The 25,276-nt window shown below is 37.9% G+C and overlaps 1 protein-coding gene across 1 annotated transcript in view; it reads right to left on the bottom strand.

Annotated features, from left to right (window-relative positions):
- The window catches only part of KCNH1 (potassium voltage-gated channel subfamily H member 1), a 180,833-nt gene that overhangs the window by 54,572 nt on the left and 100,985 nt on the right, over positions 1–25,276 (bottom strand). Inside the window, exon 10 of the mRNA XM_085219311.1 lies at positions 22,324–22,520. Coding sequence (XP_085075437.1) covers positions 22,324–22,520 — 197 coding nt within the window. The remainder of the gene's footprint in view (positions 1–22,323; positions 22,521–25,276) is intronic.

Below are 25,276 nucleotides of genomic sequence, written 5' to 3'. Positions count from 1 at the left end.
CTAAAACATAATTAAGCCTCAGAACAGTTACTTTGTTGTGGAGCAGATGGCATAATTTTCCTATTTTATCTTTGTGCAAACTAAGCTAGAGAAAGGTCAGCCAACGTTTCCAAAGCAATCTCTGTTTCAACCGTGCCCATTTTAGGCCTCTGCTTCAACACAGGTCTGATGAGAGATGCAGAAACGTCCCAGTTTTTCCAATAACCAGGTCCCAAATATCTCAAGGCAAAAAATCAAAGATCTGGTCACCCTAGAATTAGAGGTATCTGGCTATAAAGGAGTGTTCAGGTAATCTCTATGGAGACCACTGCCACAGTTGCTAGGAGCCCAACAATGTATTCAATTGCACGAGAATTTCAGATTTATCAATAAAATTAATCTATCAAAGCTAATTAATACCACAGAGGCACAGAGTAATTTTGATGACTCTGCAAGTTAGCTATAAAAAGAGATCAAAGCTAAATGGAGGATAAAAAGCACATGCCTGATGACGTACTTGTGGTTTCTGAAGTTTACAGTTTGTACTTTGGAAGACTGAAATCGCCATGTGCCCATATTTGTCAGCAGTATTTTGAGGAGTACTGCAGTATTAAAATAAAACATTTACACTAGGGCCATGTTTAGTTATTTTTAACTTTCTAATAAGCAGTTACACTGAAACTTCAAGAGTTAAACTGATAACTAGCATGAACTGTTAGTTTTTAAGCTGTTAAATCAGTCAGAAAAGGATAAGAATCCAAGCCAGAAGTAGTAAATATGAAATCTCTTGTATCAATATCTGCTTAAAGGCTGCAGAAAGAATCATCCCTTCACTGTGAAATCTGTTTACAAAGAGACTCTCTGTACACTAGTCCTGGGAATTTGGTTAGAGGTTGGTGTCTCACTGCTGGGATGGCATCAAATGGTGCTGCCAGCCCAACCCAGCTCCCGCTGTGGCACACACACAGGTATGTCCTGTGAGCTGCTAAGCAGGGCAAGGACTGGGAGAGTCCATTTTCCAACCTGCTGTCTATCTTGCCCTGTACAAACTCAAAAAATAATGTTTTTATCATGGAAATAAGCTCCTACAGACATCCTCAAAAGACCCACTTTGAATCAAGCAAGAATGCTTCATTTCCAATGTTGTTTTTCTTTTCTAGTTACATTTTCCCATGTTTCCAAATTAAACCATTATGAACTGAAACACCTAACTTTGAAAATGTGAAAACAATTTTACCTCTTTGCTTTCTGTAATTATGCATTATTAGTTCAAGTTGGAATGAAATTGTGCACAACAGGTAGTCTCATATTTACCTTGGAGTACTGGGAGGAAAAGAAGAAAGGAAAGAAAAAGATTAAGGAAAGCACAAAGGGATCTACATATAGCTATAAAATCATTAGTTTCATGGTAGAAGACAGCAACTCCTCTCTTCGGGTAAAATGAGCATCAAATGACACTAGCAGATTCAAAACAAGAAAGGCAGCTCTCCTCACACAATTTGCTACTAACTCTGGATCTCCTTGTTATGGGCCTTTTGAGTGCTTTAATTTTAGTTTTAAGGAGATTCAAGAGATATCAGGATAAATTCACAGAAGAAAAGCACGCAGAGAGCTATTAAATACCATGAAATGCTTCTGATCCCTTTCCTTAATTAGCTGAAAGCCAGAACATTTTTCCAAAAAGTTATGTTTGTATACTGCACTGTCCCCTAGGCAGTAGTGTTGGTCACCATCCAACAGCAGACAGCTGGTTAGATGGACCTCCAGAGCAACATCTTTGCAGTGGCACCTGTGCTCCAAAGGTCAAGTACAACCAAAGTTCAAGATACCAACCCAATCTGAGCCACATTAACTGTGGGTTCAATAGTTACTATCCCAGACCATCCACATTCTTTTTCCTGTTTTATAGATAAAGATAGAAAAGCAAAGATCTCACTTCTATCTTCATTGAATCATTCTATTGACTCTGCAAACAGCATTCTCCCCCAAAAAAGGTGGTTTAGAAACCACAGCATTCATAGTCTCCAATAATATGCATGTAAAAATGGGACAAACTACATGATTGCATGCGGTTTTGGAGTACAACTTCACCAACACTATCCATGCTACTGCTTACAAGCAGAAATAATATAGAGTAATTCATAGAGAATGAATATAGAGTAAGCCTGGAGTTGCCTCTGCTACCAAGTTTGAATTATAACATGGTAAGACAGGTTTTCATCAGGGCTGAGTTTGTATATCTTTAAATGTTCTAGGGCAAACAACTTAATTTTCTTAATTATTACAGCAGAAATTCAGCAGCCTGGTAACATGCTTTGGACTTAACAAGGGAGTGTGTGTATTTTCTAAGAACTTGAGAAAAGCTTTTGTAATGTAAAAACTACACATTTCAATTTCAGTAACAACATAAGGTAAAATTTCCAAAGAGTCTCAGTAAAGAAAGAAAGAGAAAGGAACACAAGATCAGGGATTTAGACATAAGGGAGTTTATCTTGACATGTATAATAGCTCCTATCACGTTGTTCTGTAATTCTGAAATTCTAATATGGTAATACAAACCTTAAACAATAGTTAGAATTAGGCAGCATGTATCCCTGAAAGCTCTTTGGAGTTTACTCCAAACCTGTTCCTTCTGCCCAGGAACAGAGCCAGGAAGAGATGGAATTTATTTATTTTGAACAGCTTATACATCTATTAAATGTTAGCAAGCAATCATGTGATCTGAAAAGCTATGCACAATCGCTCAGACTTTACAACAAATCCATGCTATTTCACTGCTTATAAACAATGCATCATACATGGATTTGAGAGCAAAGCAAAAAGATGTTGCAACAGGCACAAATTTTATATGAGTGATTGTTATCTGCAGTACAAATAAAAGGGACTTCACATAACAACAGAAAATAGCAAGAGCATCCAATTGTGATTTCTGATAGAATAAGGAATGCTTAGTATTCAATCAGATATCTTAGCAGTAACACAAAAGAGGAATGAAACACAAAGGCACAGAATCTCTTACTATTCAGGCAGGGTTAGAAAGAAAATCACATTTCTATTTTTGGTCCCTGTGACATTGGGCACCCATGGCACATGTAAGCCTAACAACCATCATTTACTGATTGCAAACATTTAGTGGGCATGCTGATAAACTCTTTCTTGTAGCTCTGCAGAGATGATGCCATGAAGAAGATTGAAAAAGGAAAACTGCCTGTCTCCCTCCCCTGAGAGCAGAGGTACAGGTGAAGGCCACCCCATCTGCCCAGCTGCCTGGGCCTCCCAGCTCATCCTCAGATTAGAAAGGGCTACACGCAACAAGGGTCCTGTCAGTCTCCTGGGAAAAGGGAAGCTACAACGGGCTGCAGGCAGCAAGGGTCTCCTGTGCAGACTGTTCCCAATGGCCAACAACCCAGACATGACCTGGGAATCTGCTATGGGCTCCTGGCTATCACTGTCACTAAAGATGATTTGCATGGTCCTCAACAGCCTGCTCTAAGTGGCTTTGCTTGAGCACAGGGGGTTAAAGAAGTGACCTACAGAAGTCCCTTCCAACCCCAGCCAGTCTAACTCAGAAGTACACTGAGTGAAGAGTCACCAAGCTACAAGGGACAAGTGGCACGCTCTCGTATGCTGTATTAAGCCTGTTAGCATATATCAGGCTGTAGGTACTTTCACATTCCTGAGAAAGATGGTAACTGGAATCTTCAAATGGAAAAATCCAGCCAGCTCTTGTTCTACTCCTGAGGGGCCCTCAGAAAACAGAAAATCTTGCCAGGGTTGAAGATCCCTGCTCTAGGTAACTAATTTTAAATCTAACAACAAGAATGCAAAAGAAATAAAAAGTAATTTCAGGTAGTGGCTGCACTGGAAACAGCAGAATTGCATTGCTTGGAGATCATTTAGGGCCACAGAGCACAGAATTCTCCCTTGGTGTCTGAGCTGTACCTGAACCTAGCAGAGAGCTCCAGTTCCCACTAGTTCCATACAGAAACCTCGACAGGACATGCTGCCTTTTCATATCTCAAGGCCAGGCTGCCATAGCAGCACGAGGAAACAGTGAAATTCAAGAGCAGTCCTTCACTCTGTGAAACTTTACCAACAGATAAATGACATCCTCATAAATAAGGCACAGTGGAAATATATAATTAAGTTAAGGTCAGTCATCTCTACACAGAGTTATCTAGCTAAACATAGGATTGTGTTTAAAATAAGACTCAGATTTTCTATAATTTGAGAATCCAAATGACAGCTTTTAGTCATATGTCACTATAAGGGTCACTAATGATGTATGAAAATAGCTACAAAATGCAGGTTTACTTTGTATGTTTCTAGTCTAAGAGGTATTATGGCTTGTTGGAAGTGCTACTTGACTGACAGGCTCTTTTTCAGGATCTAGCTGACATATACGTCAACCAGAAAGTCAACCCAAGGAACCAGACTAGGATTCTAGCTGTCAGGATTTAGCTCCAAAGTCTGTCACAGATTTCTTGTGTGATGTTGGGCAGGTCATTTAATGTCACAGGATAAAAAAAAATAAGAAAGATTCAGAGTAAAATTATTAATAAGGTGAAGTAACTTTTAAGGGAAACTGGATTCTGAGAAGCCTAGGACATCCTACAAGGTAATGCAGGATGTACACTTTTGTAATTCCAAACTATCAGATGGAGAAAGATTAGTTCCTGGTCACTACAACAGAAACAAGGCATAACTTACATAACTTTTTTTTTTTTTTTTTTTTTTTTTTTCCTTCAGATCATGGTTTTTAACATGCTGACTGCTCCCTGCAGGCAGCAACAGGCAAGTTTGAGCATCTCCATTTGCAACAAGCATTTAACCTTACTGCATGGAAATAATGAAATAGCATCATAGCCACTGCCCTCAATTCTGAGTGAGGGCACAGGCAAGCAGGAACTTTTCAGCATCCTGCAGTAACAATTTCCACTGCCCAAACAAACTTTTTAAAATGATCTAAAATAGGAAAAGGTCATCACGGTCATCCCTGGCATATTTTGTGTTCCAAGACAGATCTGCTCAAGTTGAAAAAGCAAAACAAGTTCTTTCTGGTTGGCACAGCAATCATTTTATCGGGTAATGCATAGCCAGAAACATGTGCAAGACTCCAAACATCTCAACTGCCTAATAGAGGTTCCATCCCTTTCCTTCCAATGGTGAGCTTATTTATTCACCTTGTGTTGTCTCTTAATTAGATTAAAATCTGAAACACAGCATAAAATTTTTAATTAGTGTAGATCACCTGTGTGAATCCTCAATACCATATCCTATCGTGAAAGGAGCATATACAAACACAACTTTAATTCCAGAGGAAATAAATTCTTACACAAAGTCTCTCATCTCCTCTTCATCTGCCTAACTTCCAGTAGACTGCTAGAGAGCATTTAAGTTCTAGAGGAAAATCCTTGCATAATCTTTCAGCCCTTGTATAGAATAACTTCAAACTGTAAATGCAAGTCTTACTCGTGTAGAACGTGGAAGATTCTTAAAGATCAGAAATACCATTATATGTGCTAGGAATCTCACAAATCGTTCAACTTTCAGTTTAAAGATGACAGCTTTTTATCTGTCCTTTTCAAACAAAAATAATGCCACACATGCAGAAAATATAAATACGTTATGAGAAAACAACTGCCTCCCAGGGGAAGAGAGAGAGAAGGCATATTGGTAATGCTAGATGGGGTCAGATCCTATATTGACAAGTGCAATGTAAGAACTTGCCCAGAACTGAAGGAGATGAAAGGGACATATAAACAGCAGCATGACCCACAGCCCACATCCAGAATCTGCAGAGCTGGCAGACCAGGCAGGGCAAAAAGCCAGCAAGAAATGACAAATGTTTTTTCCTAGGGAAAACTACATACAATAGCTGAATCTATCAGCCTTGTTGCTGCCAAAATGGGGGAGGGCTCACTAACCTGCTTTCCATTCCAGCTTCTTTCTCACCCTTCTTTCCATCTACCTTGTCCCTTATTGATATCCAGTGGTACTCATTAGCCTTGAATTCTCGTAACTCCACCCTGTTAAAAAACTATCTTCCCTTTTTTTTGGCCAGGTCAGTGTACTGGATAGGCTTGCAGATGAGCCTGATGTTCTATTGGACATGCAGTAAATGTCAGGAGCATGCAGTCAGAAACAGGGAGACAGAAGTTGTTCCCCCCTCTTATCTGCTGAGAGCAACCAGATCAGGTAAAGACACTTCATGTAATTTTCTGAAGCTACAGAAACTTCTAGAGTACAGGTCATCTTTCAATGGATGTCTCTCAAAACAACAACCTGAGAAGCCCTTTGTGTAACTTTTTTGATTAATAATATATTCCAGAATCACAAAGAGGACAATTCATTTTTGTAAATTTGCACCAATATCTGAGTGCAGAAAAACAACCTCTCTGAAAATGAATACAGAAATTTTTTCTACAGTTATGAAATGTTATCCATCCTCCATTCTTCAGTGGGAATGCAAAGCTGATTTTTATCATGAAATATTAACACCCTTATTTCTATACATAGAAAAATCTTAGTTTTTTCTGATTATCTGTAAAACCTTCTTTAAGTATAAGATCACATGGAAGAAGCTGCATGAAGGGCTCCTCTCCTTTCCAACAAAAGTGGAATGCCTAATAGGGCAGTAAGAATGATAATTGGTCTCCAGTACTAAGGGAATTATCACAGATGATGGAGAATTATTCTAGAGGAGGAAGACAATTCAGAGAAGACTTCAAAGTGATTTTCTTGCAGTTCCCAATACAATTAATTGATGATAAAAAAAGAAACCTGAACGAAGGCAAGACAGATGAAACAAAGAGGGTGAAGATTAAAGAGCTACTAGAAAGGGCAGAAGTTAAAAGCTAAAATAAAAGTGTTTACCTACATCTACGCGCAAATTAATGGGAGATTTACTAAAATAAGACATGTCCATCATTCCAAGAGACACCACCTCTGCTGTGTTTGCCCCGAGCAGCTACATTCATTACCTGGAATTATCATCAAGAAGAGGAAAGAGCAAGTCCCCATAGGTTTTCCTTGTTCAGCTCATCTCGACCAGTAGGTGTCACAGAAGTCAATGTTATCACTCTGCAGTGATTTCAATCTGTATGGGTATCTAGTTTGAAGAGAACTAAATTACGGTAGTTAAAGTAATTCATTTTAATTAAAAAATAAGTCATTAGGTTTTTCTATGGCTTTCTACCAGATATTTCAAGACTCCTTAAAGAGCTTGGAAAATACACAAATCAAACAGATTGCCAAACATGTCAGCAAATACCTCCACTCTTACAACTGCACTTAGGGCTTTTGTGAGACATTAAATAATCCCTGCTGGCGCAGGTAAAAAGAACAGAGATGGTTACTGCACTCTCCCTGATTGTGTGAATGAGCCTAATGTACACACAGTCCTCTGGTTTGTTCCCAAACATGCCTGGCCTGTGAACTAGAGCTAGCAAACATCAGGTTGTTGCTATACTAACGTAAAGCCAGAGCAGTATGATGCACAGAAGGACAAGAATTTCAAAGCACTTTTTAAAATGCTTTACTTCAAGAGAAATGGAGAATAAATGCACCTGAGAGCTTCATGCCTTTAGCTTCCTTGCTACTGGTGTTTATTCTCCAGCAGCAAAACTTTGATCTGAATATTTTCCAACCCTTCCCCAGCACTAAGGGAAACAGATGGGCTCATGCTTCGACTTAGCAAAGAAGAAAAACATATGATGGCATCTCCCATCAGGAGTCTGCCTTTATGCTTGCCAGTCAGCTGTGCACATATAAAGCCATCATGACTTTGTTTGGCATTTCCTCTGGAACATATGGTGATTTACTATGCCATTTCCAGCACATATTGACACTGTTTTGAATTGCATTTAAATCCTTGTCTACTGCATACACAAACATAAATACACGTGCTCCATGTTTAGGGGCACGCCTACCTGATAGCAGAGGAGTCCTGTTGACAGCTATACAGCAGCTGCTGAAAATCCCCCAACTCTGATGCCCAGAGCTTTAAGTGGGAAAAAATGATCTGGTATTTTGGTGGGGGGAGGAGAGGGGTGTGTGGCAACATGCTAGAAAGCAGGACAGCTTTAAAGTAATGACCTGCATGCAGAGGACTACCAATGCTAGGCTAAGCATACTAAAAGGTCTACATCCATTAGCATCCAAACCTGCCCTATTCCTTTCTTTCTGGTCCCACTAATAAGAGGATTGCATAGTCATTCAGATATAGATCTAGAAATAGAAAATTATTAGACATATTTAATAATAAACCCTACAGATACAATGCTTTTCATAGCAGGCAATCACCTGGCAGGTTATACAATTTAACATCCAAGATGTGAGTCATAGCAAAAAGAGAGGGAGGTTATAAACACACCTGTTAAAAAGCCCCATAGATTTAGGAAGTACTCAGTTCATTACCATGATAAAGCAACTGCAAAGACTGGATCTTCAAAGAACTGGGTAACTTTCAAACAGTAGCAGATTTTTTTTTTCAAACAGAAGATGAAATAATTCCTTCTTCCATTTTTTATTTCTTTAACATTAATATAAAGTATACACTTTAGATTTGGCAGAGTCAGAAATCTCATTCAAATTTAATGAAATCAAGAGATCTATCAAATAATGTGCCTTGTGAAAGAATGAGATTGGAATACTCTTCCACTGTGTTTGTTGTTTTGTTTTTTTTAAACAAAATGATACCAAAGGAGAAAGAAAAAAAAAAAAGGACTGCCACTGTATTGTCTGCTAATATTTACATAGTCATATGTAACACTGTCGAAATGCTTAAGAGAGGAAATGTGATTTGTCTTTTAAGAGAGAAATAATGCCAGTGAATGATCTTTTAGCCCTTCCAACCTAAGGAAAAGGACTGAACTTGCAAGATGCATCCCACAGAAGAAATGTAGTCGCATAGCTGGAGCTCTACCTCACATTGCTTTTAAGAAGCTACTGTCATTTGCTGTTCCCAGTGCATAGATTCCATCTTTCCTAATATAGACACACTAAGAAACACAACCAAAACAAATTACTATATTGAACATACATTTACTTCTCTAGGAAAGAGATAAGAAAGAATAAACTACATGTGGCAGATGTTCAGATGGTAGTGTTTTTGCTGTGTATCTCACCAGAAGATGCTCAGATAATATGGAGATAAAGGCAGAATGACAGCCAGGGGAAGCCTGACCAGAACTAAAATTAAGAAAGAATTAAATATAGCTATTATTAATTTAGTGGTACAAGAAATAACACTCATTGGGTGAAAACAGGTTATTCACAGCACTCCTAGTGCCTAGAAAAAAAAAAAAAAGAAAAAAAAAAAACTGTCAAGCCAGCAAGATGTTTGCTTTTAAAAGTCTTATCTTACAGGGAATTAAGAAAGCCAGATAAAAAGCACTCCTGTGTTATGCAAGGTACTTATGTTAGAGGTTCGCTCACATGAAGCTCCCACGCTTCTGTGAAAAGCTGCAGACTACTGGGTTCAAGGTTTGAGAAAACTTAGAAAGGACTGAGAGCGACATGAACAAGACTGCTTCTTCAAAGGATCATGTTCAGTCATCAAAACATGGGCTTTCAACAATGGGCTTACCAGAACAGATTTGTAAGTTAAAAGCAGATTATTGCTGCCTTCCAAAGCCTCTGTTCCAGCCTCACCTAATGCTGCACAGAGATTCACACTGAAGAGAGAGAAGAAAGGTCTCAGTGTTCTGCATTAAGTAGCTTTGTGGAGACTAGTCATATCTTTGCAACCTGGGCTCTCAACATGTATCTCACTTCAAGACCTAGAGGAAAGACATTTTCTGGAAAGCATGAGTTTAAGGGGCAATCAAAGCAGGAGCTCTATCCTGGGTAGTAGAGCTAGAACCATAAATAAAAAATAAAAAAGGAAATAAAAAGAGTTGATGGAATCTGAACAAGTCAATGTATTGCAGGCTTGTCTGCCATCAGGAAAGGCAGACACACTCTACAGTGTCCAATAAAAAGAACAGTTTAATTTTGAAACTCTAGCAAGCAGCTTGTTCCAAATCTGTTGTTTGCTTCACTGGAGTATAAAACAAAATCAAAATTAAATCATTTGCCTGCTTTTCTAAATCACTTAGGAAATCTAAATGCAACAGTAGTTGTTAAATGGTAAACAAGTATTTTTTTTGGATTGCGAAAATATATTTACTACTTTATATTATGCTATTAAAGAAAGTTTTTCTGACATCGTCCCTTGTTAATTCTCTTCCTGCATAAAGTGCAAGTTCCAATATCTATTCTGCCAAGGAAAAATCAAAATAGAGAACTTTGAAATCCAACATCCTAAGTAACTACGGGGGAGCAAAAGAGCTGCAGATCCAATACAGCCAAATACTAACTTTAACTACCTTTATGCTACATCCATTACAAAGGCAACTGGTTTATCTTACGACTGCATTTCAAATCTTCTTCCTACCCTACTCCTACCTGGTCATTCTCATCTTACCCTCTGACCATGCAAACAGCTGATTCAGCATTTACTGAAATTCAGGGAGTTTAAACTGTTGGTGAAAGAGAAATCAGGACATGCTTTGAAGGATCATGCATGCAAGATGACCTTGGGCTGGAACGCAACTGTTGCCTTGTTTGCTGCAGCAGATTGAGACTGGCTCAACACATTCCAAGCTCACACACGACTGCAAAGAAAGTCTGGACGGTCTGACAAGTCCAGCACTCATCCAGCAAGAGTGGAACAGCTCATATATTCCCACAGGAGGAACAGCAGGATCAGTAATGTACCACTGGGTTATTCTGTGGAAGTATCAATTAAGATTTCTTTGCTGATCACTACAGTACAGGCCCAGCAACATGAGCTGCCCAGCTGTGAGACGGGCTCCACAGCTGTGCCATACATCTTTTGAAGCAGCCTGTTGGATATGCCTGGTTCTAGGTTGCTTTGTGGTGGTAGTAAGATACAATGCAGCCCACGCCACCATGGGCTCACATCTGACTACCTAGAAAGTGTTGTGTCAGTAGGGTCAGACTTAGGTACTAGGTAACCCTGGATTGCACAGATAGATGAGAAAGAACCCCAGGTACAGGAATGTAATAAAGGCACTCCTGACTTCTTCACCTTGTTTCGTTGGCTGCTTTAGTAATATTTCACAGGGACTGTGAAAGCATGGATGTTGCTGTATTGCAACTTCTGTTGACAGAAAGGGGGTGCTGGATAGGTTGTCATACAGTATGATTGGAAGGTTTGTCTCAATGGCCAGGGGAAAAGCTGTTGAATAAGACAACTTCAGGTTGCCCTTAATTGTTTTTATTTCACTCACCTGGTCTGATTGAGTCCTTATAATTCTACAAAGTATGCTTTCTTGGACAGCTCTGTTATGACAGTGATTGAGTCTAGATTATATTACTGATTGGAAAATATGGTGAACCAAGCAATACACAATATTTTAATGATACATTTTTAGAGAACACTGTAAGAATCTTATTAAGCTATTTTCAAAATTATGCCTTTGTATCACTAAAAAATATGCTGCATACCATGGAAATAACAGAGCAATTAAAGGTTAGACAAACTATCGCAAGTTTCTAAAATGTATGACAAAACATAAGCCTCAAGTTTTCCAAACTCCCTCTGTGACTGCATCTGCGTTACAGGATGGTTTGGGTGCAAACGACAGAGGTCATTTCTGACCTGTCTTGACTGTCAAATACAAATTACAGTTTTGAATACCACTGGCAAAGAATATCACAATGCTTTTACGTTAAAGGATAGAACTGTTCCCAAACAACATCTCAAATAAGAACTTTTCATAATTACTACTTCTGCTCAGACCAGTGAATTTGTCACTGGATTAAATGTGAATCCCCCTTTCACTGATAATCGCTGAACACATGTAACCTATTAACTATCAGACAGAACTTTTTGTCCTACAAGAGCTGCTGCTGAAGCAATTTTAAAATGTACGCAAGGAAATCAAAGGCTAATAAATGTTTCCAGACTATATCACAGTTATAACAGCAAAGACAATATCCATCTGTTAGAGTTAACACTGTTCTTTTCCTCTGCTATTCTTTTGTATCTTACCGCAAGCAGGAGTTTCAGGTCCAATCTAAAGTACTGTTCCAGGTATACGATGGAAGTCAACAGCAATTTTATGTCCTTTAATCAAGAAAATAACTGGCTATAAATAACATCTCTCCTGTTACTGCAAAGTGATAGGGAAACCTTGAAAAACAATTAACAAATTGCACGCCTTTCTTAAAGGAAGAATGCCACATGTCTCACTTCTGCTACCATGCAAAAATGCTGGAGTTGACATGATTTATTCAGTTTTTGTACAAAGTAACAATAGACATCAACCTTGAAGACTAGAGAAACAGATTTGTCTGTTCTGGTGGAGCTGAGTACACCGTTAACTTTTTTTAAAAGGTACTGACCTGAGATTTTTTGCATGTTTTAAGAATTAAGGAAAAAAAAAAACATTTTCAAAAGGGGAACGTATTTCTGCTTTTACAGATAAAGAAAATGCATACAGCAGTTTACAAAGTAAATCATCCAGTGTGTTACAAAATGATTCTGGCCGAAATTTTCTCGGATTCTCAGTGCAAATGAACTGCTAATCATTTTGTTGCAACAGTATATTTATTACAGAGCATATGGGAGAAATGACCAAGTGTGAACTTTATCAGTTGAAGCAGACTCTCTGGAAGCTATGTGGTTGTAGGGGACACATGCAGGAGGAGTTAGTGTAGATGCGGTTTGTCAAAGTACAAAGACTTGAAACAAGGTATGTGTTGACCTTTTTGCTTTCTGTATTTGGAAAGACTCCAGAAGGCTGTGACAAAAAGAAGAAACACTTAAGTGTATGGGAACAAAACCATATATTGTTCAAGTTTCAAGCACTATCTTAATCACGTGTCAGCTTTTCACATTCATAATGCTACATTAAATTAAAAATTGCTTAAGCAGACTCAGCTCCTGATAAAAATCTGGTGAAAATAGAACTGACTTTGGATAGAATTGAGAGACAATATATTTGAACTGTGGATAATTAAGAGCACTTCATGTCAAGCTACACAGTAGCTGGAGATAATGCTACATCTATTCTAACTCCTATACAAAGAGCATTTGGTGACATTGAGTGTACTCGAGTAGTCTCTTGCTGCAGGCATCTGTTGAGGGAGATATTACTGAACTAAATACAAATACCTGTGCATTTACACAGGACACTGAAATTCACATCTCATTTTGAAATGTAAAAAACAGAAAGAGAACCAAAAGTAGAACAAAAAAACCAATAGAGAGAATAATGACTGCATTGTCAGGCAGGCCTCAGCATAGGTACCCTCTCCAATTCACTGATAAAAACTATGCTAAGAACACTTAACACATTCATTTGCATGGGGCTTTAATACTCTACATCACTGTCAGGTATCACATTTCTGTTTGAAAATCTGAATCTAAGCAAGAATTTGGTGTGAAATTGCCCTTTCTTTTGAAGAGGTAGTCATACATAATTCAAGAAAAAAAAAGAAAAAAAAAAACAAAACAGTTGCCTGGTGGGAAAAAAAAAAAAGAAACAAAGAAACAAAGAAAGAGGGAGTGATTCATGATCCTCCTCTCATCATATTTCTGTAAATTCTTGTACTAAGCCACAGCCCAACACAAAGCCTTCCGTACCACTTCACTTAGCTGTGGCAATAGTGGGCAGCTATGGCCATAGCATACGACTGGAAAAGTGCCATATCGAGTTCTGTTTGCAATTGTTTTCTTTCCATGATGTTAAAGCTTGCTGGATTTAAAATCAAGAATTTTCACAAGGCCACACCTTACGGTTACTCCACTTCACATTCAGCAAACACTTCACTGTCATACTGGAATGGGCAGCAGCCTGTAAAGCAGGTTTCCATTAGACACCAAATTGCCTGTGTGACTCTTTTGAGGCAAGCTTGAGACTCAGGTACATGGCATGGTCCTGTCTGTATCTCCTCAGCAAGACATGTTCAAAGACAACTAGAAGGCTGATCCTCAGTTATACATACAAGAAAAATAGCAGGTGTCTAATCACGTAGGATAACATCACTTCAGGCACCTCTCAGTGACTGTGAATCAAGCAGGGAAATGGCTTTGTTTAAAATGTCTTTACAGCATTTGTCACATTTTAGGTGAGCTACTTGTTCTATGCGTGGTATCAGAGTCATTGGAGGACATGTCTAAAGACTTGGCTTCAAGCAGACAAAGAGGAAAAGAACCTCATTTGTCTTGTTCTGCAACAGCTCACAGTTAGGATTTGGTCTGGAGCAGGGATTACAACTTCTTTGCACAACATTAGTAACAGCTCCCAAAAGTTCACTTTTTTGTATAGGGGGTAGCTATTACAGCTTTCACTGGAGAGCTGAAGAAAGGATCAACCTGATCAATTAAAATTTGATTACTCAGAGATGTAGATCTGCCATGCAACTTTCCTACTGCACAGCTATTCTCTCTCTTCTGTGCAGTGCCTTGAATGGATTGAGTAGCTCTATGAGTAAAGTTTTTAGCAATCTTAGAGAATATCATAAAATCAAGGCTGTATTGTCAGGAAATCTTTCAGTTAGAGTTTGTCCTGGAGTCAGCTAATTCTCAGACCTATATTTCCAGACCACAGATATCAGAGATCAATTTTAGAGTTGGAAAACAAAACCAAACCATTGAAAAGCATTAGGTCACTATTCTTCCTTTACCTTGTACGGTAATGCTGTACAGTGCATGCAGTGCCACAGCGAAGGCAATCAAAAAACACAACTACCAGGGCACAAAGGTTATTGAGATGTTGACGTGATTGCTGTCATTGTAATACATGACAGATCACGGCACATACAGCAGCCTGGACAGCAGTGTTAGCTTATTGAAAAAAAGTACATGCTGTTTGATTTACTTGAGAGATTCAGCATCAGGCAGACAAGTTATTATATATATACACACACACATACACTTACAGAAATGACACCAAAAGGCACCAATAGAGAGAGATCTAGAAATTAAGGCCACTTGGCTGCAGTAAAAGATAGAATCAAAGCTTTGAAAAAAGCACAGAAACTTTGAATTTTCCTGGAGCATCTCCTTCCTTTGTGCCAGCAAGATCCAAAACCAGACAGAGGCATCTCAGTACACTGAAAGTAAGTAGGTGTTGCACAGCACATACATGCTTAAAGCAGAAATAACACCACACAAATGAGTGGCTGCTCAGCCTCCGTTGTGGAGACATATTATGCTTCCCTTATTTATGTAATTAAAAAAATACCAGTTTAAACTAAGTTGTTGGGTTTTGTTTTGTTTTGTTTTTTTTTAAACTACAGAAGTACTAACATTCACCATTTTCACAATTAAGACTAGATTTCCCAGCTTGTATAGGTGAAGCTATACTGTCTTTAGGATTATTGTCTTCTGTCCCAGGTGGCGAGCCAGCATTTAGAATTTTCTACTTTAAAATGCATCAGTAGAGCTATTCTGAGGAATCTTCACAATAAGTGAGCCTTATCTGTATTAAAACTCTTTCTATACTTCAGCCTAAGTGGGTGAAGGAGAGAAAATAAAGTAATGCATTTTCTTCTGCTGGGATAAACAAACTGGTGTGGGTGGTTTTGTGTTAAAAAGGAAATAATCATTTTTTATGTTAACTTTCTATTGCTCATAGGAAAATAGCTTCACAAAACCATATAAGCCTATTTTTTTTTTTTAAGATTAAAATATTCTAAAAACAAATGTTATTTTTTTTCCACCATTAACTGTATTTATTTTTTTTTAATCTATTCAGAATAGGTTTACCATATATGGAAAGACTATAAACACTTTAGATACTGAAAAGGTCAGAAATTTTATTTCTTTCTTTTATAACTGAATATTTTCGGGTTGTTAAGAAAAATAAAAACAACCTTTCACAAGCAATTCAAGTGGGTCTACTCAAAGTGTGATAAAAAGTGAGAAAACATTGATCCTCTTCCTGGATTAAAGAATAAAGTACTTAATCTCAGTTTCAGAAGGACTAGCATTTGTTCCTTTTACTACATTTTTTTTCCCCAAATACTGACATATAACTGGAATGTCTTTCATTGACACAACACTGACACTGATTTCCATACTTAGAAAGCACATTGGGAAATAGTTTAAATTCTGATTTTATAAATTCAGACTGTACAATTCTAACTGATTTATCAGGACACAAGTGATCATAAATATTTAGTGACCAACATAGAAAAAACTCTATCTATGATAACACAGGAGAGAAAATAATCTCTTACTGAAGATACTTTGAGACAGTTTTTACCACCAACTTCACAAAAGGATCATAGTCTTTCATTTTAAGATGAATTGTAATTCAAAATTCATTTTTATAGTGTTTATAATTGGTTTTATTTATAGTTGGCTATTAATATCTATTATCACTAGCTTACTTTCAGTTTCTACTGGCGAATGGCCTATCAGAATTTCACAAATTTAATAGTCTTTTGGAGAAATACACTTCTTTCTTTTTATGACATATTAAGTTACTTCTTTATGACAATTGTACATACATTATATTGCAGCATCTACACATATGAAAAACTGCTGATTATTGACAGCAGCAGAAGGCATCTCAAATGATGAATTTTTCAAATCAGTTTCGAAGTGATTAGCCATTAAGAATATTTTAAAGAAGCACTTCATTACTTACTCACATAGAGCAATTTAGTTTACAGCTAAAATTTACATAAGAATATATTATATACTAATACAATCAACAGAGTAATTTTATAGTCTTAGAACTTCTTACTTTACTCTATCTTGCTGTTGTACGTATACATTCCCACTACTCAAACTATATCACCTGTCTGTAGTCCAGTCCTCCCCTGCAGAAGCATAGGACCCTAAGGCTCAAGGCCATACAGACCTAAATTAACAGAAAAAAATTTAGATTACAAAAGTTTTGGAAACTAAACTTTAAAGTGATGTATCTGAAAGGTAATGGAGTTCTCTGGGCTGAACACTTCATATTCATATTTCTACAGTGGTTATAAATCCTTGCAATTGGCGAAGTCCTCTCAGACTCTGGGTATTTAGGCTTTACCTGATGGGGTCCAACAGGAGAAGAGATGGAAGAAAGTGAAGGACACATCATCTGTAGAGCATGAGGTTTCAATTAATTCCACTGCATTATTTAAATTATACATAACAAACCTAATAATACATATGAAGCCTCAGAAAACTTTTGATCCAGGGCATAAAGACTTATTTGCACAAAAATCTCTGAGCTAGATAAACCGTTTTCTTTAGGGAGAGACAAAGTTAAGTACACTGTAAAAAGGCCAGAGAGGAGATTAAAAAATGCAATATGGAGACTGCCTATGAAGAAATGGAATAAAACAGATTTTTCTTGGATTAGCATGGAGGAACAACTAATATGAGAGCATTCAACTACTTAAAGAATTTTTTATAAGCAGTATGGGAAAGAACAGAGACTAGATGATCTTATAGGTCATTTCCAAGTTTATGATACTAGAGTTGAGTACTTAAGTGTTTATTCTTGGGAAAACAGCTATGTTCTCTTTCTTCTCATCAACTCTAGCACACCACTCAATCCGCAGCTCTGTGCAAACATTTCAGTCATGTTCAGTGTCTTGGGTTTTCAGGGCTATGAGATGCATGCTAGTCAAGAATCAAGATCCTCTTCCCAAAGGGCTTCGTTCAATTGTTTCAGTGAATACAAAAAGAATAGAAAGAAGCAACCTGTCAGTTTGATAATTCTGAAATCCATCAACAAATGAGCCAATATTCTACAATTAAAACCTTTTGTTTATTTTAAGAGCTTTGTTAAAATATTCCAGCAGCTCAGTCTTCTATATCAAAAACAACTCTGAGATAACAGTTTTGTATCTATATCATGAAAAAAAATTGGAAAACTTGGTCATTGAAAAGACGAAATACAAGGCCATGATTGTATATTTGAGAACAACTTGCTGCCAGTCCCTGAGAGATTTAAAATGAAGGCTTGAAACATTCCTTGCTGAAATGTCTGATCTAAGAGAGGTCTTCTCTCAAGTTAGAGCTTACATTATTAAAGGGAAGAAAGATGAAGCTAATGCTGAATAGGAAAGAGCAACTATATTTTTTAAATTGCTTGTAGAAAGAGATGGTGGGAATCCCTTCCACTGGCACAGTTGGGATTGCACGGAATATGCAGACCACTAAACGTACAAAATAAATCTTACATCAACACAGAGACAGACTACACTGTTGCAATCACTGCTGTCTCAAGACATATCTTCTGGGCAGGAGCTCTGGTTTCAAATCTCTAAATTATGCTTGCTTTGTAAAAATGCAGCGCTCTTTGACATTCCTTTCAGTCTTACAAAATCCCAAATAACGTACCTACATCCCACTGAACTCTCTTTTATTCCAGCACACAAATTTTAACTTCTGGCTACCTTCTATCACGATGCTCCAAAGTATTCAAAATTAGTCATTTAATCTCTATCCAGGCTAAAACGGCTTACTGGAGAAATCTCAGCTTAATAAATTATGTATAAGAATTCTCTCTTACGTAGCATGCAGGATCATTTGACATCATTTATGGCTGCAGCAGAATGAACTGAGCAAATACACTGTGGTGCTACCCAGTAAGAGTAAATATTGGTCACAAAGCTCCTATACATGAAAAGAAACATCTGCTAATACACGAACACTTACAAATGCTGTCTAGGACCCTTCACTTTTCTACAGAAGGCGCCTCTTCCCAAGCAAAAGACAAAAAGCAGCTATCATGCAAGCTTCTTATGGTTCTTCTAACCAGGAGCTATGAAGACCAGGATGGAAATCCAGAAGTGCGTAAGTATTTGTAGAGGAAAAAAAGACCTCCATTCAGCCTGCTGCCCTCTGAATCTATGACTTATTTTTTGCCTAGCACAGCCTCCAAAAGGATGATTTTGTCACTTGTCCCCAGTATCTACTGTAGGTTCCAGTTGAAATTCCAAAAAGAGAGAAAAACATTAACCTGCTTTAATTTCACAGCATTCTTAGAGTAGGACGCACACTGAGAAATTTGCTGTCAGCTTCCTTTCAGCTGCAAAACCCTTGAGGCTGACACAGCCACCTGCAGCCACGGACTGCAGTTTCAGTCTCTTAAGATGCTGGAGCCACAGAAGGAGCAGCTGCCTCTCCCCCTGCTTCCACTTACATCAACATTTCAATGACTAGCAGCGGAAGGAGTTAATTAAAGGTCTCTTTTCTCTTCTCCTTTAGGAAAAATAAGCTTCCTAAGAATGAGTTCCAGACAGAGGTAACCAGACAGCTAATAACTTTGTGAGGGATTTCAGACGCCTGAGGAAACTGCTCAGGGAGTCACCTGACAGCAGACTGACAGTTTCAGAAAGGAGGATGTTCCACCGGCGTCTGCTGAGAAGCTGAGTGAAAGGAAACTTCTTGGCACAATGACAGCCATAGCAGAGCAGGGACAGAGCACAGGAGGTGTCTCCTTCAGACAAGCAGTCCTCATACTGACAGGCAACAATAGCTAACAGGGTGTAAGTGGGGCATGCAGGCAGAAGCACGCTCGAGATCAACAGGGAAAGCAGCAACAAGGAATGGAGGGAGAGCCCAGAAAAGGGAAAAGGCTTTTTACCTTGACTAAATCCGGCGCTAGAGTGAGCTAAGGTCAGGACCAATTGGTTTTGATACCTTAAATGCCTGCATAGCTGCATCTTTCTGTCACAGTCATTAGCAAGCAGATCCAGAGCCCAGTACCTGTGGGGGACACTGCTCCCCTGGCACTGCTCTAGTCGGAGTGACCTCTCTCCTCAGGGAGAGACCCAGCAGCCAAGAAGAAGACATGAACATGGCAAAACAGCACTAAAGGTTACTAAAGCTAGGCAAAACCTGGGTAAAAAGCACCCTGCCATATGCAATGAGACAGCATCATGGCCAAGTTAAGGCATACTGCACCCTGAAGGTGGGGACTCCTCAGAGAAAAACACACCTAAGAGATCCTACAGGGAAAAAAAGAAGGAAAAAAAAAAAAAAACACAACCAAGTTGCTTTTCCATTTATTTGGAATAGGTATGAATATATTTGGAGGTTGGTGGTCCCTGCATGTGGCAGGGGGTTTGGAGATTCATAATTCTTGAGGTCCCTTCCAACCCTGGCCATTCTGTGATTCTGTGACTACGTAGAATATAACCTCAAGCTAGCTCAACACTTTTGGAGTCAGAGATGAAACTGTTTATTGAAATGAAAAGGGCAATTCTGATATTTATATCCTGAAGGATATGTAGTACATCACAAACATAATTCGCAAAGATACCAGTTCATCTGAATTCTGCAAAATTCCATTTTCAGAAATAGACCAGGAGGAGTGCTAGAAGCAACAAGCCAGGGAGCTATTTCTATACAAGATTCACATTTAAACCAGATTAAATTCCAAACTCTAAAAAGCTGCCTTTTCATGTGCATTTTCTCCAGCCTTTAAAGTACCATACCTTCTCTGCATTTCCAAAAGCATATGCTATTTACTTAACATTTGCATTCTGACTGCAGTCGGTCTTTTTTCAATAAAAGAATTAACTTTACAGTCTGCTAACCTAGAACCATCAAACTCTCACTTCCACTATCAATCACTGCCACTTTTCTGCTGACTGCAACTCAATTAAAATCCAATTATTTGAATAACTGGATGGAAACTGCTGTCATAAGATGTACCTTTTTACTAGGAACATTTTGTGAAGAAAACTGACTGCACAGGAGCCATGATACTGTGGTTTAAAAGTGATTTGTAAGATGGACTGGGAAAGGCTACACTAATGAACATGGAGGGAAAGAACATCACTTCTGGAACAGGCACTCAATTCTAAAATTGGAACTTCTGGCTCAAAGCAAAGCCAAAATTATATGCCTCTGCCAGCCTCACTGTGTGCATCAAGGAAGTTGGTCCTTCTACGCCAAAAATTTTTACTCTGATTTTTACTGATGCTGAAAAAAAGAAAAGATGCACATTCCTAGACCACCTTACAGCAAGTACCCATTGTGCTATTTTAAATCATGCCAGAGTCAGTGATGCAGATGCTCCAGAGGACTCAATACTAATTCCTTTTATTCCTCACATTATTAAAACCAGGTGAATAGCTGGGTTTTAATCAAGATGTATGCCTCAATCTCCTTCCAGCTATAGGTATTTTCCTTGCCCTGCAGGAACTCAAGATCATTTGACAAAGCACTCTGTGGGGAAGTCTTCCATTATGAATTTGCTTCTTAGTTTTAAATACATACATCACCAAAGTTTGGTGCTCAATACTGAAAAGCTAAATTCTCTGATATTGTTAAAATACACAGATTGAAAGAAAAACATTATCACACTATTTTAATTTCAGTGGGCTAATTCTAGGTTAAAAAATAATAATACTCTAGGTTTTAAGGCTAACTTTCCACAACAGACTTCAAAGATGAAACTATTTCTAATTTTTCAGGTATAATTTTCTAGGACTTACTTGACACCCAGAAATTACCACAAAGAACAGTTTTTAGGAACAAAAAATCTCCTACCAAACATATTTCTTCAGCTAATTTCAAGTATCCTTATATCATAATATTCTTTTAAAGCAAGTAGAGCTGATCCAACTTATTTATTTTCAGAGTAATATTGTTGCCTTCTTTGCTGTATCTTAATATCATAGTGACTGAATTACACCTACTATTGTCAATTTCTACAGCAGTGGTTTACTGAAGAATTAAAATTCAAAGAATTTAAAATGGAATATTAGGTTACGATGATTCATGTGTGACAAAATACCTTGAAACAGCACACAGGAAGAAATTAAGACAGAGAAAGCATCAAGGATAAGAAAATGGAAGCATTAATTAGATAGGCAAAGTAATTCCAAAATCTGATTGTTAGTAAAGGATATAAATCTTGATAGAATTGGCCAACTTCATATTACTTTCCCATTGTGATCGCAGTTGATTTTTATTCTACATAATTAGATTTCATACCTTCTCTTCCATCTTCCTTGTAACTTCAGGCAACACACCTAATGTCTTTTTAGCTGCTTTACAAAATAAAGTAGTTAACTCTGTTTCATTAAAAGCGCATAGCAGATTGCAATTATGCTTAAATCTGTTCACTTCACAGAAATACAAGACTTTCACGTATACGTAATCCAGCTCCCTCTAAAGCTAGCACTGGAATAAACGCATATGGCCTTTTGACTCTATATGCTAGCCACATCTCTTAGGAAAGGTCTGAAAAAACGTCTTCCAAGGGAGGCGATGAAGAATGTCACAATTCAAGCCAATTTGGGTTTTCATACAGACAGACCTTAGAAGTGAACATTTATATAGTATGTTAAATCAAGGCTACTTACTCTTTTTCTCAAGTTGTAAGTCAAAATGAGATTTCTGGAGAAGGAGTGTGAAAAGGCTGTATAGAACTCCAGCACTTTCTGCAAGGCATCTCTCTTAATCACATGAAGATCACAGTAGGTCAAAGCCCTTACATTTGCACAGGACTGGGCAAGGGTGGACTCCTTCCAGAAGACATCACCAAACACATCTCCTTTGCCTAGAAAAAAAGAAGCAGCATTCTTTCAATAACAGTGCTATTTCTGCCAAAAATATTAAAGAGCACATCTCACCTACGAAGTCACAGTTCTTCCATTTTATGCACTCAGAAAAAATTTTGGCTGGAAAACAAGCTCTTTTAAATATTCCATTGATAACCTTTTTTCCTGTCTTTCTGTTAATTACAAGAGCTGAGAAAATTTTGTAAAAATAAATCACAATCAAAAAATGTTTCCACATAACAATTCCCCTTTAACTGTCAATAAAGATTCTTCTCTTACAGTCAAGGAAAACACTTCAGACTTGGTTCAGGTTCTCTTCCTATTTCTTTTTAAGAGTTTAATTGAGAGAAAATCCATTTTCCCTTTCTTCTTGTAACTGAAGTGCAAAGGATTTGTTTCTTACAAGTTGCTGAGTTTTCTTAATCTGGCTAACACCCACTGTTGTGTCAGTAAACTCAGTGCAGTTATAGGTTGTAACAAAACATTGTTATGCATCACTATTAAAGTAAGTTGGGCCTGTTTTGAGAGATCATTGGTAGAAAGGTTCACCTTTACAACAGCATGAAGGAGCAGATCTGACGGCACTAGTGCTTTCCAACTGGTAAGAGTCTCAAAAAAAAAATCTTCCAGTTGTGTGTGTTATGCACCCATATAATACAGTATAAGTTTAAGTTAAGTGTTGTTGAAAAGAAGATGAGTACAAGTGAGTTACCATCAAGATAATACTGGCAAAAATATTCATATTGTTATGTACGGGAAGACGGAAAATACACTGTTCCTTATAACCTTCTCACAAATGTTCCTACATACCCATCTTTATTAGCCTGGGGACGACCAATGAAATCCTGACTGAGGAATAAGAATATCTCCACCTATATGGGCACTATAACACATGGCAAGTATTCCAAAATCTGCCCAAAGAGCAGTCCCCAGGGTGGATTTCACTGGTTACATCCTGACTCAGGCTGGGCACAAAGGGGAGTGTTTAGGAGAAAGTTACAAGCTGCATTCCAAAGTAATGGTTGCTTTTTTGTTTGTTTTGTTTTTCTGCTTGCCAACATACAATGCTAACAAAATAAGAATATTCAGATGTTCTCTTGATAATGAGTAACAACACTGTTCTTGTTTTGAATGATATTTTTCTCTTAAATGTCCACTGTGTTATATCACCAATGCAAATCTCTTCTAAGACAAAGCAACAAAGGAAATACGTCCATAATGTCTACCAAGTTGTGCTAGGATTAGTTATTCACTTGTTTTACAAGTAATCAATTGCCTGTAGTCATTCTTAAAGCCAAAGCATCAAGATATATATTAGTTTATTGATTTCACCATAGCCTTTTTAGGTTTTTCCCCTAAATAAGTAGTCATGCATAAAAGTCTAAATTTGACCCAGAACATTCATGCCACCTTTACACAATCTCTTCCATTAGACGCCAAGTGTTCTCTCTTTGAGGATAAGTTATCTCAGCCGGATGACACACATACACCGTAGCACAATAAGCAAGGCTTTATACTGGTGTGCTCCTAAGGCCTCTGCAGATGCCTGTGCATTCCACCTGCCAGGCACCAGTTTTTCCCTGAATGCTTGATAACGTGTAGACTGCCTTTCAGTTTCAAATACATACAGACACTGAAGCCATCTGTAAACATATTTTTCCCCAAAGAGTTAGGCAAAAGCACCATAATCACATCCTTTCTACTGCTGTCCCTTTACACAGGACAGCATCAACATCTAGCAATACAACAAAGGTTGCATATTAGGGAACATGGTGGTAGCCCAACAGGTCACTGCAGTAAGTAACTTTTCATTTTTAATGGCACTGACTTTTCATGTTTTCAATTATTTAAGCATACACTTTTTCAGTAGACGTCTTTAAAATGGCCTACAAAAATAAGCCTCCACGCAGTTAAAATAGTACATCATCCTTAAAGCACTTAGACAGGCAAACACACAATATATACAAAATTAAAATGAAAAGACTTTTATGCACCATAAAAATTGATACGTTTCACTAGGTAAAAATTGACTGTTTGCCTTAGGAATAAATACGTTTTTACTTGGAATCTTCCAGGCAATCAGCTAAACAACTGTTTTAATTAACACTCTGGAAACTGTCAAGTATAGAAATGTGCTGTCACTGATGAGCAACAGTCAGAGCTGATAGTCCAAGCATAAAGGAGAGAAATTCCAGCTTGTTTCTAGGGCTATTTCTTAATTTCTCCAGAGAAGTTTTTGTATCATAAAAAGACACAATAATTATTCTACCACCCGATAGCAGCATGGAATCTAATTAGTACAGTGCAACTACAAACATTACGGTGTTGCTCTGTGTACATAGGAAATGAAACACAATGAACAAGTTAGTTAGGTTTTATCTTTTCACAAATTTATCTGCTTCCCACATAACGTGTGAAGACAGAGTCATGCCCTTCACCTGTGCCAGCAGCTCCAGTTTCCTCCTGCTATTTGTAGTTCTCCCAGAACTCTGCTCTGCAATGAGGGCACTGCCAGGTGGTTCCCACTGGTGGCAAGAAGCACACAGGAGAGGTACGTCTGCTAGATGCATGCTTACAAGTAGTGCATGGATCAAAAACTAAGTCAGATCACAGAAGCCTCACATTTTAAGAAAGCAAGCTAAAGCAAGAAGCTGAACTATTTTCAATTAATAGCAATTTCCTCGAAATTAAGAATTAATTGCTAGAGCTCTAGATAAAAAACAATCCCATACAATGGTAAAATTCCCAGAGAAAG

The sequence above is a fragment of the Meleagris gallopavo genome, chromosome 2, assembly GCF_905368555.1.
Source record: "Meleagris gallopavo chromosome 2, MGAL_WU_HG_1.1, whole genome shotgun sequence".
Classification (NCBI taxonomy): Eukaryota; Metazoa; Chordata; class Aves; order Galliformes; family Phasianidae; genus Meleagris; species Meleagris gallopavo.
Note: the sequence above shows the minus strand (reverse complement) of the source record. Positions and strands in the feature narration are given on the sequence as shown.